The sequence below is a fragment of the Scomber scombrus genome, chromosome 9 (genome assembly GCF_963691925.1).
Source record: "Scomber scombrus chromosome 9, fScoSco1.1, whole genome shotgun sequence".
In the NCBI taxonomy this organism is placed as follows: Eukaryota; Metazoa; Chordata; class Actinopteri; order Scombriformes; family Scombridae; genus Scomber; species Scomber scombrus.
Genome location: NC_084978.1, coordinates 3627344 through 3650362, shown reverse-complemented (window position 1 = coordinate 3650362; position 23019 = coordinate 3627344). Strand labels below are relative to the sequence as shown.

The window sequence follows — 23019 nt, the reverse complement described above, 5'->3', positions numbered from 1 at the left end:
TAAATTCCTCTGTGTTTCGGTTAAGTTTCAATGCATCAAGTTTTCCTTCTGCTGTATCTAAATTTCAAGCTAGTCATGATAACACACCCAGAAATACCTGTATTTAATATGTAAAATATAAATATACAAACAGTATTATTGAAAAGAAATATCTGTGAATTATGACATTTTGCCAAATAATAAGACAAAGATCAGTAGTTGAGTGTGGATGGCATGTTTAAGTGGTAAAGTAGGTTTCACTTGATAAGTTGATATGACAAAATACTCTAGGTTCTTTCTTCATGACTTTCCAATAGTTACTCTTAGTGTTTTCTGATCTGGTGACTAAAACTGTTGGTTAAGGTTTGCTGGATAAGATACAAACAATATTCTGATGTGTCAGAAATCACATTGTTCTACATCTATCCAGCCTGAACTTGTCTCTAAAGGGCAACAAACTCCGGCATCGGATGGATTCGTATCAAAACACCCATTGTGCAATTTTTGCCTTGCGAGAAAAAATGAACAAGCTCATCCCAGGAGTTGCAAACACACAGAGGGTTTGAAACTTTCCACATTTGTAAAATGCTGTATCTGATTAGTATAAACAGTGTTGTGCAGGATTTGGGTGTCTACTAAGGTTTCAAATGTACATATCTGACTTTCTGTAGCTGGTGTTCATTCATTACCATTCAATGCATACACACCCCCACCAATGAAGCCCCTTGTGTCGCTTTAACGTCGAGCTGTTGTTGGTTTGACTGCCGACTGACATTTTCTTTGAGATGCATCATCGCGGGCTGACGTAAGGTCATCTGGATGCATCACTTTCCGGGGTTGGAGCACTTTCACTCTTCAGAAAAAAGCAGCAATTTTACCCAATTTGCTCGCCAGATGGGAACATTTCAACAGCTGCTCCTTCGCTACTTCTTTTATCTGAATGACACTGCTTAAGTATAATATGAGGATCAACTGAACAGCATCATAAATGACCTTCCAAGATGCTACCCAAGTGTTTTGCGGTGCTAGATCATATCACGCAAACTGAGACAGAACATTATTCTCAAGACTATAAGAGGTCCTTACTGGAAAAATGTAATCATAGGTCTTTTATAAGCAAGCAAAGCTGTTGAGTTTTGATTCATATGGTGTTACTGATGTTTGGGAGCTTTTCCAAGCAAATTCTTAACCGATAAATGTATAACAAAACGTTCTTCCCCTCTATTTTGCAGTAACAATGCTGCTGGTGCAATGTGTGAAATATCAGACGTCTGCAATACCGATGCACGTATTAATCTATTCACTCCAAAATTGTCTCTTTTTTGACACAATGAACACTATTCAGACTTGCAGCAACTTATTAAAAAAAAGAAAGTGATGAAAAACTGAATTTCTAAGCCAATTCTTCACTAATAAATGGTGCAATGTGTGAATGAAATTTGAGATTTCTGCAAAAGATATGCATATTAATCTATTCAATCCAAAACGGTTTCATATTGGACACTATGGACACTATTCAATCATGCATCAACTGGTAAAAAGAAAAATAATTTACTTCAAATCTTAATTCAATGCCAGATTTTGGTGTCTTTTAATTCGCTAGCTATCTTTTAAAATTCAACGAGCACACAGAGGTAATTAGCATGCATTAACAGGACAGGAAATAGATCAGAATGCAAAGCAACCAGCCACATAAATCGCAAGTGTTGCTTTTTCTCAACTCATACAATCCCCCCCCCCCCTCATATAATACAATCGCTGCCTCTGCTGCTTTCTACACCTTCGTCTATCACAGCCGAATCCTCTGGAGGTTGAAAATCTCTGAAGCAGACGAGGCAAGAAATTGATCTGGTGAAGAAATTTAATTACAACAAAACAGCAAAACTTCTAAAGCATACATCCCCGAGACATCTCGAAACAGAGGGATGTTAGGAGGATCTGTGGGGAGATGTTCCCTTTAAAAAAAAAAAGACAGAGGAAGAGGAGCGATGAGGGAAGTAGAGGGGGGAAAAAAAGGGCTCGTCAAGGGTCATTGCACTGCTGACTCAAAGATGCTGTAACTCCACGCGGAGGAATGGATCGACGGATACCGGCATATGTAGAGATGGAGTGATGGACGGGATTTTTTCCGGTTGGATGAGCAGCTGGTTAAGGGTCTTCATCCATATGTCATTTTCTGCTTTATGTGAATGTGAAGAGACTTTACCGATCACGGCGAGTTGTGGCCTCGAGCTATATCTGAGATTGTTTTCCCGCCTGTGTGTGTGTGCTTGCCTCAGATCCTCCTCAGCCTTGAAGACTGTAGAGCACAGTCAACCCAGCTTTTAGCCTTTTTCTACTCTTTATTCTCATGTCCTACTTGTTCTTGGAGTCTTGTCTGCACTGTTTTTTGACTTGCAAATCACTCTGTGGGGTTTGTTTCTGTAAGCGCTACAACAATATGGTTGCTTTTACAAAATAGAAGACATAAAGAATATTTAAAGCCCATAACCCTCCTGTTGTCCTCGAGTCAAGGAAGGAAGGGAGGGAGGAAGGAAGGAAGGGAGGGAGGAAAGGAAAGAAGGGAAGAAGGAAGGAAGTAGGGAGGGAGAAAGGAAAAGAGGAAGGGAGGAAGGAAGGAAAGAAGGACAGAGGAAAGAAAGGAGGTGGAGGAAGGTAAGGAGGAGGAAAGAAAAAGAGAAGGAGGGAGGGAGGAAAGAAGGAAGGAAGGAAGGGAGGGAGGAAGGATGGATTAAGGATGGAGGGAGGGAAGGAAGGAAGGAAGGAAAGTAGAGAGGAAGGAAGGGAGGACAGGAAAGAAGGAAGGGATGGAGTAAGGATGGAGGGAGGGAAGGAAGGAAGGAAAGGAGAGAGGAAGGAAGTAAGGAAAGAAGGAAGGGAGCAAAGAAGGAAGGAAGGTAGGAGGGAGAAAGGAAAAGAGGAAGGAAGGAAGGAAAAGTCAAAACAGACGGGGTCAATTTGACCCGGGAGGACGACACAAAGGTTAAAAAAAGAGGATGTTTCTGAAAATAGAGGATCTATAAACAGGCAGATGTGTGGAGTGATGACCCGGTATAAAACTGGAAGGCAGCTGAAGGTCTTTAGTCTAACACAGGGAGATGGAGAGATACAGTAGGAAGACAGACAGAGGGATAGATGAACAGAGGAAAGAGGGGCTGTGATGCATGTTTCAAAGAACTGGATGTATACATTTCTAACTCACAGAGCCTTCAAAGGAGAGATGATAAGGTGTGATTCTGTTAGGTGAAAAAAGGAGGAAAGTCCAGGGGGAAGTCGCTCTTTAGGGAATATTTGGAAAAAGCTTTTATGTTTGTATTAAATATAAAAAGTCCAAATCAAGTACATCATCATGTAGTGTTTGAACATGGTTTTTTGATGCTGGGAAAATTGATTTATCTCCTTTTAACCTTCTTAGTTTATCTCTTAAATATGTTGGTGAACACAACTATCATTCATTTTGTTAAACACTCATTCTACCTCTCTTTTTTTTCCTTTCCTCATTCTATTGTACTTTAAAACTTATTGCACTTTACTCATTTTACTGTATTTTTATTTATTTGAGTTGATGGAAATTTTAATTCTGTTGTAAGTTAAAGCTTCATTTTAACCTTCGTGTCGTCCTACCGGGTCAAATTGACCCCGTCTGTTTTGACTGTTCCTTCTTTCCTCCCTTCCTTCCTTCCATCTGTCCTTCCTCCCTCCCTCCTTCTTTCCTTCCCCCCTACCTTCCTCCCTTCCTTCCTTCCTTCTTTCCTTCCTCTTTTCCTTTCTCCCTCCCTCCCTCCCTCCTTCCTTCTTTCCTTCTTTCCGCCGTCCTTCCTTCCTTCCTTCCTTCCTTTCCCTCCTCCCTTCCTTCTTCCCTCCTTTCCCTCCTTCCTTTCCTTCCTTCCTCCCTCCCTCCTTTCCTTCCTTCCTTCCACCCTCCTTTCCTTTCTTCTTCCTCCCTTCCTTCCTCCTTACCTTCCTTTGTCTTCCCTTCTTTCCTTCCTCCCTCCCTCCCTTCCTTCATTGACTCGAGGACAACAGGAGGTTTAAGTGGCAGAAAATTGATGGATAGATATATGATATTACTATATTGTCCAGCTATCTTGAAACATGTTGGTAAACACAAAAAAGGGAAATAAAATAGTATATACATCTTTAGATCAAATCTGTTTGTATAAATTGTTTATAGATGTTTTAGTGTCTATTAAAATGAAAGAAGTAATGAAATCTATAATGCAAAGCTTAGTTCCACAAAAATAAAGCACTGATTCAAGAGGTTCATGTTTTTAACTCTTCTGCACAGCCAGGATTGTAGATTCCTACTTATTCGTACTTATGTGATCGAGAGATTCAGATGTTCAGTTGTGGATTTAAAAGGTTTCATCCAGCTGGAAATGGAGCCGACTGGGGGTTAAAACCCGACCGCGGTGAGGAAACGAACCCCCAACAGGCAGCTTTTAGACCTTCGGCCTCCACTGTGTAACTGAAAGAGGAAGATCAATACATCTCCAACAGGGCTGACTGACTGACTGACTGACTGTGTGTGTGTGTGTGTGTGTGTGTGCGTATGTGTGTGTGTGTGTGCATATGTGTGCGTATGTGTGTGTGTGTGTGTGTGTGTGTGTGTGTGTGTGTGTGTTTGCATGAGTATGTGTATTCCTGCAACTCTATCTTTGTAGAGACTAATTTGACGCTTAGATGATGAGAACATGTTTCAAAGTGCAGAGATTTTTCCTCCAAATGACTAAAGACATTCTTCTTATCTCCCATCGTTATACTGATATAAACAAAACTATTTGGTTAAGAGATTGATCGTGACCATCTTTAGGAAAATCTAACATCCTTCAATAAAACCAACTTTAACAGTTGGAAGAAGACAAGACACAAACCATGCTTTCCTGAGTCAAAGTCTTCACCCAATGGACGGCTTTCTTAAAATAATTTGATACATTTATGGTATTTTTGCAACATGTCATCTTTCTATCCTCCTGGTGAATATAAGTCCAATATTCCCTCTCTTTTAGCTCTGTTTTTACTCTACAGCAATTAGTCTAAAGCATAGACTGTATAAAAAATAATGGATGATGATGCATTTTGAAGCCTGAAGTTCGGCATTTTGACCGTCGCCATCTTGTATTTTTTGGAGCCAGAAGTGATGAGAAGTGACCATATTTGGACAATAGTGTGGAGCTGGGGGAAAAGCTCCCTAAGATCCAATTACAGTCAATCACAAGGTAGCCACGCCCCTTAATCATACACTGCTTTATCATCTATTTTACTCTAAATGGGACATCTACTAAATGAACATCATGCTGTATTGAAGAAGACTTGAAACTATTACTGAGACCATAAACTCACCAGGAAACTGCTTAACTGAGGGAATAAATACAAGTATGGTCATTTTCTCTTGGACTAATATATAATCAGACTTCTTTTAGCTGCTGAATGCTTCACTATGTTTACCAGCTAGACTACAGCTAACTGTGTATATTTGCTGTTAGGTGCTAAACAGGAAGTGCATGGTGGGTTTTCAGAACAAAACAGCTACGTATTGCAGCCAAAAACAACGCTATGACGCTAAAGCTCGGTAAAGCCGAGGGGAGCTGCACCATGACAAGACCAAAACCAACACATATCTGTCTAATAAAGCAAATTCCTCCAAGTATTATATGAACATGTGTGTGTGTGGTAGGTGGAGCTTCACACAAACAACATTTCTTCATTATTTCTCTCTTGAATAATGTTTAAATCATATCCCCTATATTCTATAACATCTCTCAGTTTTATATAACATGTTTACTGAATTGAAATAAAGGCTTTGAAAGTCAAATTTCCTCTCTCTCATGTCTGTATGTGCAGTCGAATCGATCCAGGTAGAGGATATTAACCGCTGTTCCCTCAGAGCTTTATTATATAACCCCTCCACCCTGTTCTCCATCCCGTTTTCTGAGATGGAGCCTCTTTATTCAGCGTTGGGTGGCATTTAGCTTACCCCTCCATCCCCCTAATTGTCAATTATTCTCAGAATATGGAGCTCGGCCACTTCGGCCAGGCTGGAGCCATCATTAAGCGGCGTGGCGTAGCAGAAATACATCTCCGGGACGAGGTACGGCCGTGCCAGCAGCCCCAGCGGGTGGCATTTAAAGCAGTAATCAGGCGCGGTGCTGCATGAGCAAGTGTGTACGTGTGAAAATAAGAGTCACGTGGCAAACGAGCCCCCGTCGCTGTTTATCACTGTTTATTATGTGAATATCTCACATGAAACAAATGAGCTTGACCTTTACGTTTTCATGAATGAGTCGCCTTTTCTTCTGCGCCACAACGTGATAAATAACCTGAAATGGCGCCGAGATGAGGAGTGTCTGTCGATGGAGAAGGGGGGCGGGGGGGGGGGACGAGGACGAGGGAATATAGAGGAGAGAGTGTGAGCCAACGCCGCCATCATTAGTCATCAACCCACCTGCAGTTTGACGACGGCTCACAAAGGGCAAAAGTCACTAAGGACGAAGATAATTATGAATATTTCTGCAACACAAATCACACATTTATACAAAGCTAACTGTTGTGATGTTGCTCAACTCTTCAACTTTAGTCCTTTTTTTTCTCTCTTTTATTATTCTTCCATCCTGTAGCATTAAAAATATGACTCAATTCATCTATCCTGCTTCTCTTTCTGAGCAGCAAACTAATAAAACAGGTTTGTGCATTAATGTAAACAACTTTCAATCAGCTCTTTATCTAGCAGGTCTTTTTTGATCAATTGGTAGCAACAGTATTACATTTAGTTTGGTTTTTACTTCCTAAAGTATGCAGGCACATAGAAATTAAATAGCTCATTCCTTCACAATTTTCTCTACTTTTCTCTCAAACTATAAATCCCTTGAACTACTAATGAACTACTGCAAATAATATCATTTCTCTCTCAAATTACTTGTTTGTGGTTTCAAAGTTTTCTGAGATTCCCTAAAAAAATGCTAATTTTATCCCTAAAACTATATTCTTTCTGATCCCATAATTACATTTTGGATATATATATATATATATCCAAAATGTAATATATATCCAATATATATATATATATATATATATATATATATATATATATATATATATATATATATATATATATATATATATATATATATACAGTACAAGTCAATAGTTTGGACACACTTTCCCATTCACATCAATGAGAAAGTGTGTCCAAACTTTTGACTGGTACTGTATATATTCAGTATATGAGGCATATTCACATACATAACTGGAGAGTTTGAGTTATGTGCCTAGAAAATCGTTTGTATGTCAATTTTTGTGTTTCATAATTGATATAAATCAGATGTTTCTACAAATCTTTCACATTTATAGAAACCAGAAAAATATTATAATTATTTAGTTATGGTGTAGTATATTGTATTAAACTACTAGTATTTATCCAGCATTTAAATGGAAGAATAGATTGTTTCATTGGGGGGTGGGGTGGGGGGGAATGGTTGCAGATGTCATCCGCTCCATAAATGTTCAGCTTCATGGGTCAGAGACTCTTCATGGCTGCAGATGAATGAACATTAAGTGGAGTATGGGTTGGGGGGTTGGGGGGGGGGGGGTGTCTGCTGCATTCTAGGATTCAAATGAAGGAAAAGTAATTTGAGAGCAGAAATGATTAATTTCAGGGATTACTTTACAATCGGAGAGAGAATGGATGACTAAATTGAGTAATCGGTTTATTAAAAACTGTTCTCTGTTGACATTGAGGCTGAGTTTCTGTTACTGAATGCTTCCTCTTCCTCCTGAGGACGGGCGGAAAAATGCTGCAGGACGTCGGCATATGTGCAGTTAAAAAAAAAGGAAAAAAAAGAAAAAAGTGGGACTCATACGATGTCTGTAGGGTCGTACTCGTGGTTTAATATTCCAACATAAGGCCGTTGGACTGATAAGTGCTACCCTGAAATTACCATCCACCGCCGCCACGCTGCTATGAAACCATTAGCAGAGGAAATGCTGTACTTACACAATACCACACTCATTTCAGCATGTATTAAACTCAGGCAGTAAACCACGCATGAGAGACTGCAATCTTCCTCCTCTTTCCTACTCTTCTTCTTCTTCTCCTCTAACAACAACAACTGCAATAACCACAGAAACAGCAGCAGCCATATTCTGATTCCACGCCTGTCATAACACCCTGCTGGCTCCCTGGATGCTGCTCAGGTAGGATGGGGAGGTTATGGAGTCTCGCACATTATGGCAGCACATCTGCTCTGCTCAGACAAACACTGCACTGAGAGGAGAGAGAAGAAGAAGAAGATGATGATGCCAGAGTTTTTTTTTTTTTTTTACTGTGTGGCCACGAAATAAGCCACATCACCATCCAGCACGGTGGGATGGCAAATCAATTTTCAACAGCAAACCTTCTTCCGCTGGATCTCGAGGTGATTTTTAAGAAATGAGAGGTTTGATTGTTCCAGACGCACTGATGCAATTAAATGTGGTTTATTAAAAACTGCATTATGTGAGATTGTAAGTAAGTTATGTGATATTTTAGATTCAGCCTGCTGGAAATCATATTCAAGTAACTACAGGAAGCACAGAAACAAAACTTGGACCAGTATTGTAAGAGTGACTCAGCTTATACAGTACCAAGATTTAAACAGCATAAGATCCAGATTTACAGCTCCATATATAAGAGAAAGGTTTGGTATCTTACATTTTAAAGTGTATTGTCACTCACATGGCAGAAATACTGCCTACTTTTGTTTTCTTTATGGTTTGAGATCATCTAAGTGAATTTATTAATCATTATAAATCAATAAATCTATTATTGCTGCTATGGTTAAAAGCTTCATCGATACATGTTTGGCCATTTGTCATGAACACTACACTGACATTTCATCACCTTTTATATTGATACGTTGAATTTGTTAGCAAACTGTTGCTTATTTCCACATCCAGCAGTTACATATCAACATTATCATTCATTCGAAGTCGTGTTTCTGTCCACCTGCTGAATTTAAAGTCCAATATTCTCTCTCTTATAACTCTGTTTTTACTCTCTACCAACTCCTGAGGGAAATATCTGACTCTTTATCTGCTAAATGCTCCACTATTTCCACCAGCTAGTCTACAGATAACTGGGTCTAGTTGTGGTTTGGTGCTGAGCAGGTAGTGCACAGTGGCTTTTTAGAGCTTTTTATGGCCCAAAACGACGCTATGAGGGTGCTGAGTGAAACAAAACAGCAAAATTGCAGCCGGGCATCTAAACAATGAGCTGAAACTCACTATAAAGCTCTGTGAAGCTGAGGAGGAGCTGCAGACACAGAGAAGTTCTCTGTAGGTTCATCACTACACACCATGCCTGCTACTTTGTTATAATAAATATTAATTATAGCCACTGGTTAACTAAAACAAGAAAGAAAGAAGCCAACACTGACTCTTGGTAAGAAAGTCAGTCACTATGCCCAATCATCAACTCTAACCTCATCTCTAAGTGGTTTTACAGCCTTATACCATGTCTTCATCTGCCTTACCTAACCCTAACTCTAACCACACATTAATACTGAAAGCATGTGCATCTCATGGTTATTAATTGTCATTTTTTAAAAAGAGAATAAATCAACTATTTTTGGCGAGTTGCATCTGAAAGCAAAATGTCCTTCTCCCTTTAAAGCCACTGAACATCCAGTGATGTGAACTACATACAGTCACAACTTCCCTATTGTATAGGGGGAGGAGGAGGAGGAGGAGGAGGAGGAGAGAGAGAGAGATGAAGAGAAAGTGAGAGAGAGAGAGAGAGGGATAAAGCTGGAAATAATACTTTAAGTAACACAGTAAAGCCTGTTCATGGTGCTCAGCTGTCTTTATAGGGAGGGCGAAAGAGAGAATGATTGAGCGGCGAGATAAAAGTGTGTGTGTGTGTGTGAGAAAAAGAGAGAGAGAGAGAGAGAGAGAGAGAGAGGGATGACAAAGGGAAATAAAGTGATTGAGCTTTCTGTGTGAGAGGGATAAAGAGACTGAGAGCTCTGTGTAACTACAGTTAGAGCTACAGTACAACCAAGCAGCAGCTAGTACGGCTCCAGGCTGAAGCCAACATGGAAGTAATCTCTATAAACAGAAATCTGCATATGAATGAATGTAGAATAACAGGACGAGACTTTGGTAGATTTGTATTCCGAATAGAATAAACCAATCATATTTGAGGGGGGTTTGATTGCATTCAGGTACAGTAGATAGTCTGTGTGGAGAGTAAAAGAGGTGACGATAATTTAGCTTTTTATGATCTTAAGCATATATCTGCTTATAGAGATTAGGCGAAATATCATCTGGAACATCTCAGGTTGCTAATCGAACATTAAACAATGACCTGGATGCCATCAACTGCTCCGATTCCCATTCAAAAAGCGTCAACTTCTCTCTAGAAATACTACTTCAAACCTCAAGAGGACGAAGAAGAAGGAAGTGAGGAGCATTGTCACTGACACCAAGTCTTTTATCCCAAGTGCAATTCATATTGTAATAATTTCCAAGTGATCAATATGCAATACGCACACAGGAACTGATATGCACTTATATTTTATACTATATCATGTATTTTATGGATCTTATGTACTTTCTGTATACTGTACGTCTGTTATTGATGAGCCAAAGACAATGTTGCACCATGGTGGACAATAAAGTTTTATTCTATTCTATTAAGTCGCTATTTGATATCATATTGGCTTTATATTAGAGTAAGGTGGCTTTCACACCAGAGCTGTTTGGTCCGATTTAAACAAACCTTTATCTCAGATAGTCTGGTTCGTTTGGGGAAGCTTGAAAGCTCATTTGAACTCTGGTCCTGAGAAAACGTGGGTCTTGGTTCACTTCCAAGTTTGTTTGAGTTGTGCAAGCAAAGTAAACCAAATGTATAACTTTAAAATGTATGATGATACGTCGCTGGTCCTCTGTGTAACTAGAAAAACACAACGTTCTCTCTCTCTCTCTCTCTCTCTCTCTCTCTCTCTCTCTCTCTCTCTCTCTCTCTCTGTCTCTCTTTCTCTCTCTCTCTCTCTCTCTCTCTCTCTCTCTCTCATCGGGGCTCATCTTCTCATTCTGTGCTTTCTCGTCTCATTTGGAGAATGAAATGTTCAACAGCTCCCTGCCTTGTGTGCTGCTCATATGGGACGCCTTCTTGTCAAATATTTATTTGATAGTAGGAGCACCACAGTAAAACCGGAAACCCCCAAGACTGTATAAATGTGGTGTTGCTCCAATATCTGTGTGGTGAAGTTTTCACTCAGGTGGGGAAGAAGAAGGCGGAGGGACGGACTTCCCCTCTTCTCTATTCGAGTGACAAAGCAACCTAAGTTTGAAGTTACTTTATTATAATACCTCCCCTGTCCTAGTTTACAGAGTGTGAGAGGCAACAACCTGCACTCCTTATTTTGAAAGGTCCTGGCTAGACCTGTCACGATTACTACTTTTATTGGACGCGATAAACTATATTATTGTCATTTGAGGATAATTTTATACCACTGATATAATGATAATATAATAGCCGAAGGGGGGTTGGGATTAGAAGAGTGGGTGCTACTTCTCTGTAAAAACACAGACTGCCATTATGGTTGGGGGACAGAGTTATTTAACTTTAATTCTTCTGCAGTCTCCACTCAGGACGAGCACAGCGAGGAATGGAGCCAATGTGACATGAATAGTCTCTTAGCTGCTAATGTGAAGTGTGGCAATACTGAGGTCCAAAAAATTACCCATGCATCATACAATAAGTCCATATATAGAGATGAAGATGTTAATAATTACGTTATTGCATGATAAGTTGGTAATTATTGGGACAGACCTAGTTCTGGCTCCAAACAGAGAAGATGATGCAACTCTGGGCTTCAAACTGACTTTGATACAAACCCACAGTTGATGCTACGTCCATCTTTACATACAATCTATGAGGACAACATTTTATGGCACAAACTCTACATTCTCAGGGTAGAACTTAAAAAGAAACTCTAAAAGTTGTTTTATGACTGCCTTGCTAAAACAGAAACTGCAGGATTATCTTTTATCTCCAAAATGGCCAAAAAAAAAAAAAAAAAACTCCTCTTTTGACTTATTCATGAAAATCTCAAAAGTCTCTTAAACTTATCAATAATACAAAATGAGTTTAAATGTGTGTTTTTTCTTATTTTAGCATTCACAGTGACCTCTCATAATGAGTGCCTATACCAATCTATCTATTTTGCATTCACTCATTCGTCTCATCAGTCATTAATGAACAGCTAATTAATCCTTAATGAAGCTTTCAGAGAGCAGAGGGAGTGTATTTAGGTTTTATGTTATCTGTTTAGGGAGTAAAAACATTCACAATCACCTAAAAAATACCTAAAAAATCAGTTAAAACTGAACCTAGAACATCATCTATGTGCAAAGATGTGATTCAGCTGTGCAAAGAAAGTTAAAATATGTCATTTTTTGTGTATTCTGGGACACTTAAGGAACATTTAAGGCTAAATAATGGTATTTATGATGATTTACTGTTCTCAAATGTTAAAATGAATAAAGTGTGACATGAAAATGATGTTAGAGTTATGGGATGTAGATGCCTTTTTCCAATATGTGATGCGATTTTCAATAAAGAGTAAAAAAGAACAAAATATCTTTCTCTATTCTTCTGGATGTGTGTGTGTGTTTGAGGGAATTAGCGAGGGGCGATCAAGTGTGTTTGAGGTTTAAATGTGTGTGTTTGACTGAGAGAGAGAGAGAGAGAGAGAGAGAGAGAGAGAGAGAGAGAGAGAGAGAGAGAGAGAGAGAGAGAGAGAGACATAAAGAGTGAATGAGGTTGGCATGTGCGCACGTGTGCTTTTTAAAGAGGAAGTAAGAGAGGCAGAAAATGAATGAGAGGGAGTGATGAAGTGAGAGAGAGAGAGAGAAAGAAGGGGGTTGCGTGCCTGTCAGAGAGTGTGTGTGTGTGTGTGTGTGTGTGTGTGTGTGTGTGTGTGTGTGTGTGTGTGTGTGTGTGTGTGAGTGTGTGTGTGTGTGTGTGTGAGAAGCACAAAGAGAGAGTGAGCGGTGAGAGCGCTGAAACAGGAATAAAGCCGTGTTCCGCCGGGACTTCAACAAGCACTGCGCCATTCTACCGACTCCATCTATCACTGTGCTCCGGCCCCAGCAGCACAGAGAGTGTGTGTGTGTGTGTGTGTGTGTGTGTGTGTGTGTGTGTGTGTGTGACGAGGATGAAGGGATACTGTGGGTCCAGAGCCACACACTGCACCATCACTGCATCGAGATCTCGTCCTCGGCTTCCTGCTCGCTCTGTGTTTCGCCTCTTGAGCTTTTAAATGGATTTTCTGCTTTGATAAAAGCAGATAAATCCAATTATTTCAGTACTTTGTTGTTTTTTGTGTGTGTGTGTGTGTGTTTCTAATCCACCTCCCGAGAGATCACAGAGACAACACTGACTGTGGTCGTCAACAGGACAACTCTCAGCTCCAACACGTTAACCAGAGTTCACTGTTTGATTGACGCGTTGCTCCGACTATGACATCTGAACTCTGACCTTTTATTTATCCGGACCAAAATCACTTTTTTCCCCTTATACACACTATAGTACAGCATATGACAACATTTGCATAATGAAGAAACTCTAAAAACTTGGAAATCAGGAGGAAAAAATGGTAGAAATCTGCAGAGAATCTCTCTTTAGGGACAGAAATCAATACGAGTGCAGCATGTAGGAGTAGACAGAAAGTAGTAGCAGTAATTCAGTCATAGAATCATAATATAAAGTAGCAATGCTAAGAAATACAAGGAACTGGGAGTAACAGCTGCAGCTATAGACTTTACATTGTGCTTCAATTTCATGAGTAAACCCTTAACATACTGTTCAGGGTCTAAAAAAACCTTAAACACTTTTCTTTTAGCCCAAAATGTGATGATTTATCAGAATGTGACCCAGAATATATACAAAATGGACATAATTCAACTTTCTAAAAATGATTTTGTGCAGCCGATACACATTTTTATTGAGTGTTTGACTCAAAAATACTGTTTATTGAAAGCTTTATGTTCTCCACTGTTATAAAGTGTGACTCTAAGTATTTTTTCTCCATTAACAAAAAGCGTAAAAACTTAAGAATACACTCTCTCTGCTCTCTGAAATCTTCATTTAAGGATTAATCACCAGTTTATTAATGACTGATGAGGTTATTCGTGAATCATGTGTGGTCCCGAAATTACTTATAGAGACAAATTATGATCACATAATGTGAAACGCCTGAAAATGAAGTATGTGAACTGAAGTAAACCAGGATATAGAGCAGGACTTTGTGTCTGAGACTCTTTCTATCTACAGATTTCATCACAAGGGTTTCCTCTATTCCTCCTATTGTTCTTCCCTCAGTCATCCTCCTCTCTGTCTGTCCATCTTCCTACTCCCTTCCTTCCTTCATCCCTCCATCTCTCTCTCTCTCTCCCTCCCTCCCTCCTTCCTCGGCTGTGACGAGGATCGATTCTGCTTCTGCAGGAGGGAAAATTCTGGATTTGGTCCTGCGTGACGAGGATCTGCAGCAGCCGGCAGTTTCAATGCAGCGATGTGTGATGTGTGTCCGTGTCTGTGCAGGTTCAGGTCGGGACATCATCCCTTCCTCTCTGCAGGTGCTCTTTCTTGCTCTCCCCTTTATATCCATTTTCCCCTTTTCAATCCTGCATACACTACACACTTTCTTTCCTTTTTTTTCTTCTGTCTTTCCCTCCTTCCTCTGTCTCTTTTATCCTTAATTTGTTTCATTAGTGGCTGTTATTCCCATTGGCTTATTTGCTCTGCTAAAGATGAAGCTAATGATACTCTGTTTTTCATGAAACACCCCAAATTTACATTATAATCTGTCTCTCTGCACTTTCTGACTTACCTACCCTGACTTCAATCTACTATCTTTGGCCCAATATTTCACACTAAGGATGGAAATCTTTAAAAAGCACGTCACAAATATGTATTTACTTCTTTTTTAACGGGATGAAATAGTGTATTTTTTGAGGACTATTTCCACCTTTCCCCCTTTACTATCCTGCATATATTCACACTTTCTTTCCCTATTTCTTTTGTCTTTCCCTTCTTTCTCTGTCTCTTTATTCCTTTTTTTTGCTTTCAGAAGTGGCAGATATTCCCATTGGCTTATTTGCTCTGCTAAAGATGAAGCTAATGATACTCTTTTTTCATGAAACCCCCCAAACTACCAACATTATAGTCTGTCTCTGAGCACTTTCTGACTTACCTTCTCTGCCTGTCACCCAATATTTCACACTGAGGATGTAAATCTTTAAAAAGCACATTACAAATATGTATTTTACCTTTTTTAAATGTTTCTAATATGGCTCAGCCTGATGTTACTCAAACAGGATGAAATAGTGCATATTTTTTGACTATTATCATCCTGGGATTAATCCACATTTGGTTTCCTAGTGAGTATTCCAGGCAGCGGGACGGTGTGTGTCGGATTAAGTCAAAATAAATTACAGTGTGTGTGTGTGTGTGTGTGTTCATGTGAATGAAGGAACTCGCTATCCTGTGTAACGGTGTGGCTCACTGATGTGTTTTTAATAGTTTTTGGTGCAGGAGGAATAAAAAGAATCAAGCTTTGGATGCACTCACAGTACTTTTTACTTGTTTTTCCTCTTCTGCCTTTTTCATGAGATTGTTTATGATGAAAATAACCTTTAACCAATTTTCTTCATCAGCTTCTTTGACCATAAGTTTGCAGAATTTAGAGGGATGGAACTTATTTTATTTGAGTGATTTTCTATAGTTCTGTTTTAGTCTGTTTTCCATGATTGAAGTGGACGTCTGGAGTCGGAGGTGAAGGTTAAGTCGGTTATTTCCATCCACCAATCAAAATTTAATCTTAAAATCTTGAATCGGATAAGGTTTTTTTTTGAGAAGGGGGGGGGTTGTTTGCTTGCGTTGCCATGGAGACGCCACACTCAATCAAATCTAATCAAACCATACTTACACTTGATGAGGTTTACTTTTGGTTTCGGATCACAACACAAACAAACAGACTCACACTCAGCCGGTAAAATAACATTAAAGCTCTGATGGTCGGGTGTGTCGCTAGAATGGCAGAAAAGCTGAATCCAAGTTGCCCCCCCACCCAAAAAAAACAGTTTTAAAAATGCATTCACATGGTGTTTAAAAGCCCTCTCAACCAGGAACATGTGCTAACTCTGGAGAAATACTAATATCTGTTGTATGTTGCTGTGTGATGGACTATTAAGCCTTTAGATGCAGTGAATACTACTCTCTACTATTACTGGAGATACTTATAATACCCATCATTGCTCTCTGTATGAAAAGGTAGCTGATCCCCTCTTTCTTTGAGAAGAGATGGGTACATATTCATTTACAAAGTACTCTTAAATAAAGTACCAAATTACCTCATGTTACTAATTAACATCATCAACGTTCGATTTTGTGCTGCAGACTAATGGAACAACCTTTAATGCACTTTAAATACTGATTCCCTGTTAAAATTGGGGCCACTTTTAGACATATACTCTTAAATCTTTAATGTAACTGTTATAATTAGGAATTGATTTTTGTATTTCTGCCGTTTGATTTGTTTTTATGCTTTTACACATTTTTAAATCTTAATGTTTTTTAACGTAACTATTTTAATTAGGAATTGATTTGTGTATTTATGCCGTTTGATTTGTTTTTATGTGATCTCGACACCACTGAAAATGAGCTTCACCCCTAAAGAGAGTATAAATAGTACAAATAGAAAGTATAAATAAAAGGTCGATGATGATGATTATGATTTTAGGGCAAATTTAAAGATAATAAATCTGACAAATATCTGCATTCACCCTTTAAAAAAAGTGTAATTTCTGTGTATGAGATTGCTAAAACCAGACTCATTCCCAGAAACATTAACCAAGGACGGGACCTTGGTGTCCTCACTGGCTGCAGAGGGTTTAACACGGCCGACAAGCTCGATGCATTTGGTGGATGAAAACATGACGCATGTGTTTTATAGAGGTTACAGTTTGGCGTGGCCTGTTTTTAGCAGAGACGATGTGTGTGCTGTGATCACCTCTGCTGTCACATGCAAACACACATATCTGCTTTTGGGAGGAGGGGGGGTGGGGGGGGGGGGGGTTGCTCTGTGAAGGTTGATGGTTCAGTTATATTAACGCTAATGGATTTTCTGTGTAATGAATGAGGGTAAATTTCCATCCCATCGCTTGCAAACAGGCACGACATCATCGCCATGGCGTTGTTATGCAAATGGCCGCAGCGGTGATGCGCTCTTTCAAATGAAGTGTTCGAAATGGGAGACAGGTTCAATGAGGCGGAGATATTTCTAAACACTCAGGAGGGGGGGGGGGAGAGGGGGGGGGCAGAAGGCTTTTAATTTTTGAAAGGAAATAAAAATGAAAGTTTGGATGCGTTGAATATCAGCGTCGCCGTCATTTCAATTAATCGCATTTTTCAGAGCAGAATTACTCCGAGCTGAAAATGGAGCAGCAACGACATTTTCCATTAACCGCCCAACCATCCACGTCCTCACACACACACACACACACACACACACACACATGGAGAATAAATACTATCAAAATCTGCATGTCGAGCTGTGTCGTAAAGTGATATTAAGAATAATTGAGCTTACCATTGTTGTTTCAGCGATGGACCCAAAACTGTTGATAAAAATGTTGCAGGTTACGTTTACAGGCGGGCCTGCAGAGAGGGGAAAGAAAGGAGGGAAAGAGGCACAGAAGTTACATTTCAGCAAAGAGATTTTAAACAAGAGGAAAGAAAAAATACATATAATAGAGATAAAGCAATTTCATTATTCATCAACATTAATAAACAAGGCTGGAATAAGAAAAAAGGACAACAACGTTTTTATTTCATGTGTTTAATATTGACCAGAAGTTGACATAATAATAATGTTTGCAGACACTTCTCTGTAATGCTTTGTTAAATACAGTAAATGTAAGTAGGAAAAGCAGACTAGGAAACACTGTATCTGCATTATCAGTGGTGAGCAGCAGCCTTCCTTTGTCAGACACTTCCATTGTATGTTTAAGGAATTTTGACATCTAGTGTGATAATCAGACTGAAATCTTCTCCATTATTCAGTCTGACATTGAGTTTATTTTAGCTATACAGCGAAAAGTGATTGCTAGGAGCTGTAACTTCACTTTTGTCACGTCATAAACACAGTATAATAAATAATAAATAAAACTGTTATGGTGAACGATGAGCAAACATTTTCCTTTAGCTCAGCACAAAGAGACAAAGAGCAACGTTATCACTCATTTGAGGTTGTGTTTGTGTCCATCTGATGAAGATTACCAGTATTCACTCTCCTCTTAGCTCTGGTTTCATATCTGCCAACTGTTGAGGGAAAGCATTTCACTTTCTTCACCAGTTTAGTCCGTCTAATTTTATATTTAAGGGAGTTTATCAGACCCTTGTTCCTGCTGGAAATTAGGCTGATGAGAGCTGAGAGAGTCAACCACGAAGTAAAGTCAGGTGTTGTAAAACCAAAACAATGAGCTAAAAGATGCTAAAAGGCTTCTTGCAGCATCACATACCACCATCTGATTAAACGTTTATACAAAATATATTGATTGGCGCAGCTTTGACATTATTTGCTATACGTTGACTTACGACAACGTGCACAGCTGGGTTGATCTCGACCGTTTTGACTAAACAGCAAGAAATCATCCTCCCTCTTAACTTGACTTTACAAAGCTCTGATTGGCTTTTTAAAATCATTTCCAACAGCATTAATGAGAATGACACAAGAGCTATTTGAACCACTGAATAAATGAGAGATGCAGGAAAGTTCAGAGGTTCTTCTTTGCAAAGATGTATCCAAAATGTGATGCTTAGCACAACATTTATATTGTTCACACACAATTAAATATACTATACTATAACCTTCCTGTCAGTTCTTCAGCATAGCACTGTATATCATCCCTATACTTAATTGTTCCCTTTTGTTAAATCATGTGGACTTTTTATTGTATTTTATGTTGTGTGGTTGTGATTTTTTCTTTTTTTTCCCTCCTGAGAAACAATAGAAATCGAAAGACTGAGCTGGATTGTGTTGTTTGTGTTGTTGGTGTGCAGCAGGCTTTGTGTTAAACCTCATATCAGAGCAGCAGAGGAGACTATAAGCTGAAGTGAGTTCATAACAGACTGCAGGAAGTAAACAAAGTGAAAGAACGTCTCTGATATAAAGGTGGGTGTTAATGCATGTTGGCTCTACAGCCCCCCCGCTCTGGACTTAAATACTCCGACGGCGTCCGACTGCTTGACAACAGCAGGAAGTTTGTTGAGACAGGAAATGTGTTAACATCTCATCACGACTTAAGAAAAACTAGAAAAACGTCAAAATCAATTTCACAACCGCTTTGAGGCTTCAAAAAAATCCCTGTCGGTCAAACTCAATATCAGTCAACACCGAGTGTGTCATTACAAAAGGAATTCATAATGATAAAAAATAGTTCCCCTCCTCTCTCTCTCTCTCTCTCTCTCTCACTCTCACTCGCTACGTTCAAGGTTGTTTTCAGATGAGTGAGTCAAGGTGAAAGTAAATAGCGTTGGGGCCTTTAGCGGCCGCTTCATCGATTCACTGTATTACCAGGTTGTACAAACACAAATGCGATTACGTGGCGGCAGGAGTGGAGTCGAAGCGAGGAGTGTGGAGGACGGCCAAACAAACAGCAGGGCTCTCATCTCTTACGGGCAGTGGACATGATATTGGCTTTAAGAGATAAACACACACACACACACACAGACACACACACACACACACACACACACAGAGAATAAACCCCTTGGCTTTTTCTTCTGCCTTTAGTCGGTTAGTCACCGGTTTGATGATGACAGAGAGTCCATCTAGCCGGTAAACTGCACATTGAGACTCAGGAGGCAGCAGGAGTAGCTCAACATTTTTTTGGGAAATGTGCTTGTTGACTTACGGAGAGTTATATCAGAAGATGGATACTACAGTATAAATCAATCAAAAAGGTAGAAGTAAAATAAAAGATGAAGTTTTATTAAAGCTGGACTAAAGTTAGGTTAAGAAAGAGATTAAGTGGTACTACTCTCATGTCTGAATGTTAGTTAAGAAAGTATGAAGCTGGAGTCAAGAGGTGTTTAGCTAAGCTTAAGACAAAGACTGGAAGTCAGCCGCACAGTACTTCTCTGCAAAGAATCTCCGGCTTAATGGCTTTAACATTCGTGTTGTCCTCGAGTCAAGGAAGGAAGGGAGGAAAGATGGAAGGGAGGAAGAAGGAAGGAAAGGAGGGCGGGAGGAAGGAAGGAAGGAAGGATGGAAGGGAGGAAAGGAGGGCAGGAGGAAGGAAGGAAGGAAGCAGGAAGGACAGGAGGGAGGAAGGAAGGGAGGAAGAAGGAAGGAAATGAGGAAGGTAGGGAGGAAGAAGGAAGGAAAGGAGGGAGGGAGGAAGAAGGAAGGAAGGGAGGAAGAAGGAAGGAAAGGAGGGAGGGAGGAAAGAAGGAAGGAAGGGAGGAAGAAGGAAGGAAAGGAGGGAGGGAGGAAGGAAGGAAGAAGGAAGGAAAGGAGGACAGAGTAAAGAAAGAAGGAGGGAGGGAGGAAGGACAGACGGAAGGAAAGGAAGGAAGGGAGGAAAGAAGGAACAGTCAAAACAGACGACACAAAGGTTAACATCACCATATCACAGACTGACAGCAGCCTCACTGTTCGGTTAGCTATCTGTTAAACATTTGCAATGCAGAGTTGAGTAGTTAGTGCTCATGCCTTCTAGTCACAAGGTCCCCAATATGAATCCAGCATCAATGGGGAAACTACAACACTGGGACGGCCGACCAATGGTGTAACTTCAACACTAACCCCCGACAGACATTCGGGGGTTAAAGGGCCCGTCCAACCAAACATATATAACCTGTTTTAGAGCTCAGTATGTCTGAGTGTGTGTGTGTTGTTTTTTTCCTCTGGTGGTGGCACCTATCAGCACTTCCTTACACTATAAAGATGCCAAAGTGGAAACATTGCACGAGGAATCAGCATCAGTAAAAGGGGTTTTTCTCATGTGTTATGTGAACTAGTGTCCACTTAATCCACTGTTAGCAAAGATTCAGTAAATCTGTGATTAAAAATAGGCATACATTACATCTCTGTAAGATTTCAAGTCATTATTCATACAGTATTATCATACATACATTCAGTGCTTTTTTTCCATTAACGCACAAGAGACTCTAAGCTGTTATAAACTAATTATTTACCATAATAGCCTTCGCATACAGGCTGGTCTTAAAATGCAATCTTGCACTTTTCATGTATAGAAACGTATTAGACAGAAGTGTGATTGTTTCGTCATTGTCTGCAAAATAATTAGATGAGACACTTTTTTTTTTTTTTGGTGCAGTTTTTTTGTAATTTGACTACTGTGATCCAATTTCATTTAATACATTTTTTATTGGACTGTGTTTGAGCACAGTTTCATCATAATACTGTATTTATTATAATACAGGATTACCAAATGGAATATTTTTTAATAAGTCATGAGGCTGCATCACAGTCATATTGTGATACATGCTGATGTGACTTAAGGTCAACCTATGCCTCAGTAAAACACACACACACACACACACACACACACACACACACACACACACACACACACACACACACACACACACACACACACACACACACACACAGAGAGTTTGTGTTTAATATCCCTGGCTAAACTCGGTGTCTAATTCCACTCGCCGGCGGCTAGCTGGGAATGAAGGAAGGGGTCTGGATTATTTTGATGGCCAATTACTCTCCCTGTCACAGTCTGAGGACTGCTGGAGGCCACTGGGGAGGAATATCATCTGAGAGTCATTCACACACACACAAAACACACACTCACACACAAGCACGCCACTGTAGTTAAGCTATGAGTAAAATCATAGGGTTGAAGATGCACGGTTAAGAGGGAAAAAATCATTAAAGCTAGCCGGAGGCAATCATTCCCTACGTGACTTACATGTACAGCATCTAATTAGAACAAACAATAGATTACTCACAGGACTGCGTGAGGAACAGAGGATGAAGTAATAAAGACGGAAGGAAAAAAACAACAACAACAACAACAACAACTTTCTGATATTAAATCAGCTTCCAGCACAGCAAATGAAAGTGGCTGCAGATGAGTTTGTTCCAGTGTAGTAAAAAAGAGAAAGAGCTGCATACTGTATGAGCTGGAGGAGCTGGATGAGGAGAGCAAGACACTAAAACTGCCAGAGAAGGAGGTTCAATTACTTCAACGGTGACGGATTATAGCATAACTGAGAGGATGTGTATAGACAGATGGTATAAGGTTTTGGACACCTAATGTTTTGTTGAGACAACTGATGTAAAGACAGTACTTTCAAATCCACACAGTTATGAATATAATAATGTGTAAAATACATATAAATTACATAATCCAAGCTTTAAAAATCCGCCCAGCATCGTCTCTTCTACCTACAATCACCTCATTTAAAGTATTTTCCTGTTGTTTGGTAGGATCTCCACTATCAGGACTATTGTGTGCACTATTTCACACACAGCACAGTACACATCAGATAATAATATAGCCAAGTAGTTAAGGTACAGTATCCAGTCTGAGGAGTGAAGGTGAGGAATCCTGACACATTGTTCAGATACTGTTTGTTATTGCTCTTAAATGGGTTAAATACAGTATATATGTATATAAACAGGCTCATACACATTTGTTTTGCTGCGTTTTGTGTCTGTATAGGTCGAAGTATGTAGGATTATACATTTTGGGCTGTACATGGACAGTCTGTGCTGCCACTTATAAGGAAACAGCAAGTATCATTTGATTTTAAAGGTGTCAGTATGCTCCAAACAATTAATGTGTTAGATGTTTTAACAATGTATTGAACCCACCCCCCCTGAAACCTCTGGGGGGTGGGGCTGCATCTGACAAATGTTGTGACTTAATGAAGCTGACTATCTAATATTCACACCCACTTCAGGCGGAAATTGGCCAGGTATGCAGAGGTGTGAAAGTAAGCAGGCTTTA

At 39.7% G+C, this 23019-nt stretch overlaps 1 protein-coding gene across 2 annotated transcripts in view; it reads right to left on the bottom strand.

Annotated features, from left to right (window-relative positions):
• Nucleotides 1-23019, bottom strand: part of glra1 (glycine receptor, alpha 1) — a 144027-nt gene that overhangs the window by 58534 nt on the left and 62474 nt on the right. For both annotated transcript variants that reach the window (XM_062425738.1, XM_062425737.1), the window contains one exon: nt 17613-17680. In XM_062425738.1, the coding sequence (XP_062281722.1) occupies nt 17613-17680 (68 nt within the window). The remainder of the gene's footprint in view (nt 1-17612; nt 17681-23019) is intronic.